Consider the following 8,361-nt stretch of genomic DNA (forward strand, 5'->3'; position numbering starts at 1 on the left):
TCTAGATTCAAACAAACAATTTGGCATATTGTTACCAGTATTGTATAGGTACATCAATAGCAGATCTTTTCTGTCTCTAGGTCTGTCCATTCTGATAGACTTCTACCAGCAGCAGCTTCTATGAGAAACACTCCTCATAAGAAATTATTAATCTTTCCATACTTGAGTCAAAAGGCCGACGTATAGACTTTAGTAGCTATTCAGTAGATAAGTGCATTAAGCATAATTCATTGTTTTGTAATGGATTTAAATTTTTCTTTGAAATTTTTTTTTAATTTACTTTTTCCATAACGTTTTCATGTGTACGTGCTAAAGCACATTGATTTAAGGAAGACACCCTCCCTAGAGTTTGGGATGATGATTATCTTCGCTTACCTTCCTTACGGACTTGCAGAAGGTATCTCACTCTCAGGTGAGTAGCAAAATGAGTATGTGCAAGTTTCTTTGATAAATTTAGGGAGTAGGTATTATTTGTGTCTGAGGGCCCCTGTTTTTTCATGTGTTTTCTCCTTTAACCTGTGCTCTTACTTTTAACTTTGACTTACTTTAAAGAAACACTTATTCTCTACTTCATGTTATAAAAGTATAGAAAAGGTAATTGCAGTTTTCATGAGCATTAGTATAGCCAACGTAAATACTAGTATTCTCCCCAGTTACCTCTGCCTAACATAGAATTAAAATTTCAGCTGCGCGCTGTAGATCTCAGCCACGTCAGCTAACTTGGAGAATGTCTGGCCCTATAGCCATTTTTCTGCCTGTCCTTCAGTGCCATTGGGGAAATCAGCTGAGACCACCGAGTCTTGTATATATCTCTGAATATTTAGTAGAGGTTTTGCTGAAGGCCACAAGAAGAGGCTTACAGGTGAATGCCATCCATCATTCTATAGAGTCAAGTACAAAGACAGGGTCCAGTTCTGCTGGATGCCCAATGTCTCTGATCTTTGCTGATTTAAGTGTTTTTTTAAGGCAGTCAGTTTCCTGTCTCATTTCTCAAAGGAAAGTAGGATGGGATGCAACAGCTAGTATAATTCACATAACTAGGGAATCTGCTTGGTTCTTTTTTTTCTTTTTTTCTTGGATTGTTGTTTGGTTGGTTTGGTTTGGGTTTTTTAAGTTCATTAAAAGATATATTTGCTCTACAACTTGGACTGTATAAGAATGTTACAAGTTTGTGAGGAGTAGTAACAGGACTAGATTTCATGTAAATGAACTGCAGGTATGAAATCAGACTTTCTGAAAATGTACATGTGAGCTAATCTGAATATTTTTGAATCAATCTGTAGCAGTGTATATCAGCATACCTTCACTGATATCAGTGGAGTTGTATTTTTTTATATGTATGAAGATGTGGCCTATAATCATGGTAGTTACACAATCAAGATGTATAATCCTAATGCAAACATTCCATTCTGCCCACTTGCATCTAGAACTACTCCCTATGTGTGTATAGGCCAACACATACGTAGGGGAATGAAATTAAAGGAAACCTGAGCAAGCAGTTTGATATGTTAAAATATTTGTTTTGCTGTAAAAACAAGTTTTGCCTTGTGAGAAGATTATTCTGGAGGGTCTCAGTGCATGGCCTTTTCTATTTCAAATTTATATTTCTTATTAATATAAAATTATAATAAAATATTACAGAATTACAGTGCCATTGCATTATAAAACCAACACATCTGTATGTTGGTATACAATGAAAAAGAATATACAGTAAGATTCCTAGTTAGTTACTCTGAGGATGACAGAGGTTCTTTGTCATTTTATTTGTAAAGACAACCTCTCTACTTTGCTCAAGTGCCTTTAAGAATGACTTCTCAAGAAATATAAACTTTGAATGACCTTAGTCAGGTCACCTCTGTGTTTCAAACAAAAGATTCTTTTGACTGTACCTCAGCTATTCTAATCCTTCCAGTTGTGTTCATCTGGGCCACTCCTGGGCATGCAGCTCCAGCCAAATACTTCTAGTCTTTTAAACTTCCCTTGTTTTGGGCAAAGCAGGCATACTCCCACATGTCATCCTGTCCTCTTGAGATCTGCATTGCAATTGATTTCTTCTGGATTATATTGTCGATTTTGGTCAGTTATTTCGTGACAAGGAGTACTGTAGCTGTTCTTCAAGTGGACTGCTAAATTTTTCCACAATCCTAACCATCATCTCAAGTGACATCCTTTGCAGGTCTAAGTCTATGCAGCAGCTGTGGAAATGCTTAAAACTTCCTTTAAGATACTCAGCTCCCTATGAACAGTGAACACCTGGCAGCATCTGTGATATGTCTTGAGCAGTTAGTAAAATAGGTTGAAGTTCAGATTCTTCCCATAAATAAGCAAGAGCTGCACAGCAAGGTAGATGGGAAAAATCCCTAATACAAATCAAAGATTTGTGAAATATACTGAAATCCAGGGTAGCTGTTCTGGCCTGTGGTATCAGTTGCTGTACCTCTGTCCGAGCTGTGCATTTCATTAGGGCAACTGAACTCTATAATGGAAAATTTAGTGGCTTTTCCCATAGTTGATAGCTGAGATTAATCTCTGTAGTAGCTTACAACAGATGGTTTACTGACCCTTTCTGTTGGAGTCAGGGGACATCCTGCTCAGTAGCATTCCTTGCAGGCCCTATGTATCAGGTTGTACCTTCCTTATAGTTGGACTTGATCTTAAAGGTCTGTTCCAACCTAGATGATTCTATGATTCCTACAAAGGTCATTTTTGCCCTGAATTCTCAAGTCTTAACAGCTTTTCTGATTCTCAGATTGATAGAAAATTGGGGATACACCTGTGTGTGCTATTCGTTCTTAATTTTCTATGGTATTAGATGTGGTGCATGATACTGGAGTGGATTCACACCCGTGCCCTGTTGGTCTCATTCTGCTTCTGGTGGAGTGATTGGGCCTGGCTGATCAGCAGGTAGGAAAGAATGACACACTTTCTGGGAGAACTGAATCATACAGTTCTCTAGCCCTGCTATTTTCAAATTGGTTTTGTTCTTCTTTTGATCTCATCTCTCTACCTGTTAGGAGAGTGAAAAGCAGGAAAACCACTCAAGAACTAGCTTTTTATTTCCCTCACTTTTACAGGAAAACATGACATAACAGGGATTTATTCTAGCTTGCAAGTGGCCTATGCTGGACCTCCTAGTATTTAATATGACCAGTGGAATGAGACCAGTAAAAATAACAATAGTAATAGAAACCCCATTTATTGCTTCATAAGCTTTTGTGTTAGTAAGGGCTATAAACACAAATATTTGCAAGAGTGCAAGCTATTCCTCTGTTGACTGCCACATTTTTATCTACAGGTATCATGGCGATCCTCTTCTCTGGCATCGTGATGTCTCACTATACACACCATAACTTGTCCCCGGTTACACAGATTTTAATGCAGCAGACACTGAGAACTGTTGCTTTCATGTGTGGTAGGTGCTACCTACTATTAATATCTAATATTAATAGTTTAAAATTTTATTTGCCTGAAACAGTGATTCTGATGGGAGTAGCAGAGCTGTGAATTTTCTTCTAGCCGTTTGTATGTCAGTGGTACATGTCTTAAAAAGAATTCCTAATAGTGGAGGATGGAAGGCAGTCAAAAGTCACCTTTCCTGCCATACTGGATAAAACATTCGGTAAATCTCTCTCCCCCACCCTGCATGTTCCTGCTAAGATTTGCTACAAGATTGATAACCGAGTAAAGATCTCTAACTCCTATATTCCTCTGGTCTATTTTTAGTTTTAGGAGATGAATTTTTTAGCAGTATTTTTTTTAATGGTTTTGGATATGAAAAGCTACTTGCAAAAACAATACCTTCACAAATTGAGAAGCTGCTTTTGGAAGTAGTGATATAAGCAGCTCAGAGTCCCATAGCCTTTCCATTTCCTTTTACCAGCCAAACTTTCAAAGAAATTACATGCTTCTGTATTACAAATATATCCCTGTTTTGGGGAAATGGCACAAATGTATTCCATGTCGTTTGCAGAAAGGTACATTTGGAACATGGTCAGGGAGTGGCCTTGCTGCAAAGTAAACTTAACTACTCATTACCTGAGCATCAGTAGCTCATCAGGGTTTGGTCTTAATCTATTACAAATGCTAAAAAAAGCACATACTCATTCACCTTGCTGTTACTTTTACTGTGCAATTTCATACACATTTGAACATGTAAGTAAATGTAAGTAATGTAAGAAATGTAAGTAGCCAGTACCCAAAGCATGACCAAACAATGTCTTATGCTGCAGTAACGCAGGTATTGCTACTGTCTGTCCAAAACCATCCTGTTTTTAACTGCCTTTATGATAAGGAACCTACCTTGCTAGGACAGCAGAGAACTGGCGAAACATCTTGATTCTGTGATTCTCTATGGGTTGGTGCTGTGGAAATAAAATGTTTGGGTTACTGTAGTCATTGTGCAGTGGTGGTGCTCTTTCAGATTTGCAAACGTCACTTATAGAGGTTACTAGAATATACAAGGGTTTTTAGATCATATAGTGCAGTATTTTATTACTAAGAAAGTAATGAACCGCTGCCGTTCGTAAGAATTTAATGAACTGAATACTTTTTAATAGTGGTCAACTTGTAATATATGAGATTGTGCCTGACATTTCAGTTTCATATAGAATCTGATTCAAAGCTACAGAAGATGTTAGTAGTCATTCCTGTAGCTTGTGTTCTGCAGCTTGTCCTATGTTCCTCAAGCAAAAAAATTCCTCAGTCTTTAGAATAAAGTTTTGCTAGCTTTGTTCATACTTGTTAGTAATTTACAGCTGAAAAAAGCCTATACACACAGACTAAGATGCTGTCCACTGACAGTGAGAGTGGAAGAATCTGGCCTTTTGCTTAATGGCGTTTGTGCTTATTTTGTGCATTCAAAAGTCAGGAAATACTATTTTGTGTACTGTATGTAGTAACTTAGGAGTGGAAAAGGTTTTGTAGAATTGTTTATTTAAGATGTGATTTCTTTTTTTCAGAAACGTGTGTTTTTGCATTTCTTGGCCTGTCAATTTTTAGTTTTCCTCACAAGTTTGAAATGTCCTTTGTCATCTGGTGCATAGTAGGTATTTACTTTGATTAGATGGGTTTTTGGTATTGGGGAGGGGGGGAACACCTTACAGTTAAAATATTTTAGAATAGTTGCTACGTTTTATAGGTTTTTATGAAATACTTTTATATTTTTATGTATTGCACAAAGTTAACTCTCCCTAATAGCATGAAATTCTTCTTCTTCTCAACGCTTTGATGTACAAATTTATCAGTTATCTTTAATGAATTCCAGTTTGCTGTTATTTGAAGGCCTTCGGTATAAGATTATTAAAAACAAGGCAGAGAACCTTGCTTGTTTTGACCCTATTAGTTTTATTAAAATAAAAGAAATCTCGAAAGAGTTGAGTTTATTATACATGCCACTTTATTCCAGAAGTTATTTTACCAGAAAGCAATCCTGAGTTTTTAATGTAACTTTAGCTTCATATGTACGATTTGTGTGAATGGGCAGTTGGTAGAAACTACAGTGCAAACTAGTATCAAATTCTGCTCTGTTTCATTGCTCCAGGACTACAGCTTTTGAGTCTTTCTCAATAATACATCGTTGCAGTTTGTTTGCATAAACCAATTTAGTCCGTACCTGACTTCTTCACTCTGAGCTCACCTTCTTCAGAGGAAGTCCTTACTCAAACCTGCTCCAGTGTATATTAATTATTTGACTCCTTTCTTCATTCTTTTTCTTTCTTTCTGTATTTCAGTGTAGCTTTATGTAGTGGCACTTTGAATTATGTTTCACATAAGTGTTACCTAGATCTATAGCTATTACAGTTGTTTAATACAGACATGAAAAATATGTTCTGTTCTGCAGGGTCAAAAGAGGGAAATGTGAATCTGTTTCCAGTCATGTACGGCAATGTATACTAGCACATTTTAGTTCAAGGGCAAGGGAAGAATTGTTGTCTACAATTTACAGGCAGTGATATCAGCATGGGGAACTGGTCTCATTGCATTACACCCAACTTCCTTATCTCATATGTATCTAAGGTGTGACACTTCCTTCTGTGTAGCATTGCCCTCACAGGCATAATGCAAATTGTGTAATTTTGGGGTGATTCATAAAGGAAAACAGCACAGCCCTTCAGGGATCCTGCTGACTAATTCTAGGATATTTACCTTATCAAGGTCTGTTTGTGGTGGAGCTTAAAAACAATGCCGTTGTGAAAACCTTTGCTTTTCTGAGTTAAAGTTTTCGTAGTATTTGTTAATTGTCTGCTGTTAAATTAATAGTACTTTTTTTTTTCCCCCTCTCAAAATGTTGCTTCAATGTGTGGTATATTTTATAACCATACCCAGCGAAGTGTTGAGGAACCGGATTACATGCTATTTGTTTGGCTTCTGGCCTCTTTCTCTGAGGAACTGGTCCATGAGGAGACAATAGAAGTATCTTATTGCCTCTTAGCTGCTGTGCCAAGGGAATGATTAAAGGAGCTGAACTGACTGAACTGAGGAGAACTTTCACTCAGAGTAATTCTTGGTCTCCCTTGAATGCCTCCTGGGTTTCATTTATTTATTATAAGTAAAATAGTGTCTGGTCTCTGTCAGTGACAAGTCTGGTTTAGTTTCAGTTAAGCAGACAAAATGTTTAAAAAGTTAAATTCCACATTGACCTATGCTGAGAGATTTCTTTGTTAGTTTAGCAGCACACCTACTTGCAAGACTTGTGAGTGAAAAGAGTGTATTCAACTTACCCTGTACAAAGCAGATGCAACTGGGGCCTGCATGAATGTAACACATTAAAAGGTCTTTTGCTTTTATTTCTGTTTTTCAGGTACTTGTTCTCTTTGGTAGAGCAGTGAATATTTTCCCACTTTCCTACCTACTCAACTTTTTCCGTGATCATAAAATCACCCCTAAAATGATGTTTATCATGTGGTTTAGCGGTAAGTTAAAGCTCAAAGTACAGAGAACTGAAAAAAATGTTTTATCTGTTTCGTTGTGTGGGCTGCTCTGGGAAGAACTGGTTTTCCGTCTGTGGAGCAAAACTCAACTGAACGTTTGCAAGTGCAATAGATAGGTTCTCTTTCCCCTTTGTGCTAGAGGACTGTGCAGTGGTGATCCTCACTAAAGCTTTTCTGCAGAATCTACTTTTCTTTCGAGGTCTAGCAGCTTCAGTTTGAACAACAGTATCTGAAGAGCTCAGATTCATTTTAGGGTGGTAACCATATGAAAGATAAATGGACATGGTATAGAATTGTAAAAATCTTTTAAAGAAGGAGAATTCCTGTTGAGTTATCAGGGTGCTGAGAACCAATGTACCTGTTGATTCGCTCTTCATTCATTTACTGTTCTCTCTGATAAGGTTTACGTGGTGCAATTCCCTATGCCCTCAGCCTCCATTTGGGCTTAGAACCAATAGAGAAGCGGCAGCTCATTGGGACAACAACAATCATCATAGTACTGTTCACGATTTTGCTGCTGGGAGGAGGAACAATGCCCCTCATCAGACTGATTGACATTGAGGACTCCAAAGCACGCAAGAGGAACAAGAAGGACATTAATCTTAGCAAGACAGAGAAGATGGTTTGTTTGGGTTTTTTATGTATTCAGAGGATCACAGATTTTTTTTTTTATTATTTTTACATTTTCAAAGACTAGTACATTATTTTTTTAGTAAAAAGTAAAATGAAAGCACTAGAAAAAGCCAAGGTGGTAGGAAAAAGCCAAGCAATATAATTGTAAAATTTCCCAAAGACAGAACTTGGTTAGTGTTTACACAAAGTGACTGTTTGGACAAAGGCAGTAGAAATAGTCTCTTAACTCAATCTAATTACAAATTGATCCATACAAATCAAAGTAACCCTTGCAAAAGCATAAAGCATTTGGACAGGTATACCCTTCGCTGGGTGAAAAACTGGCTGGCTGGCCGAGCCTAGAGAGTGGTGGTGAATGGAGTTAAATCCATTACCAACTGTATGAGATTTGGTAAGGGCAAGTGCTGGGTCCTGCACTTCGGTCACAACAACCCCATGCAACGCTACAGGCTTGGGGATGAGTGGCTGGAAAGCTGCCCGGCAGAAAAAGACCTGGGGGTGCTGATTGACAGCCAGCTGAACATGAGCCAGCAGTGTGCCCAGGTGGCCAAGAAGGCCAACAGCATCCTGGCCTGTATGAGAAATAGCTTGGCCAGCAGGACCAGGGAAGTGATCGTCCCTTTGTACTCAGTGCTGATGAGGCCACACCTCGAATCCTGTGTTCAGTTCTGGGCCCCTCACTACAAGAAGGACATGGAGCTGCTGGAGCGTGTCCAGAGAAGAGCAACAAAGGTGGTGAAGGGCCTGGAGAGTAAATCTGATGAGGAGGGGCTGAGGGTGTTTAGCCTGGAGAAAAGGA

General features: G+C 38.3%; 1 protein-coding gene across 1 annotated transcript in view; it reads left to right on the forward strand.

Moving 5' to 3' along the window:
• SLC9A8 (solute carrier family 9, subfamily A (NHE8, cation proton antiporter 8), member 8) overlaps positions 1–7,551 on the forward strand; it is a gene marked incomplete at both ends in the record, with an annotated part of 24,950 nt that extends 17,399 nt beyond the window's left edge. Inside the window, 5 exons of the mRNA XM_009704637.1 lie at positions 307–412; positions 3,296–3,412; positions 4,959–5,041; positions 6,800–6,911; positions 7,331–7,551. Of these exons, the coding sequence (XP_009702939.1) occupies positions 307–412; positions 3,296–3,412; positions 4,959–5,041; positions 6,800–6,911; positions 7,331–7,551 (639 nt within the window). The remainder of the gene's footprint in view (positions 1–306; positions 413–3,295; positions 3,413–4,958; positions 5,042–6,799; positions 6,912–7,330) is intronic.
• Positions 7,552–8,361: the final 810 nt, after the last annotated feature.

Source organism: Cariama cristata, unplaced genomic scaffold, assembly GCF_000690535.1.
Source record: "Cariama cristata isolate BGI_N322 unplaced genomic scaffold, ASM69053v1 scaffold45657, whole genome shotgun sequence".
Taxonomy (NCBI): domain Eukaryota; kingdom Metazoa; phylum Chordata; class Aves; order Cariamiformes; family Cariamidae; genus Cariama; species Cariama cristata.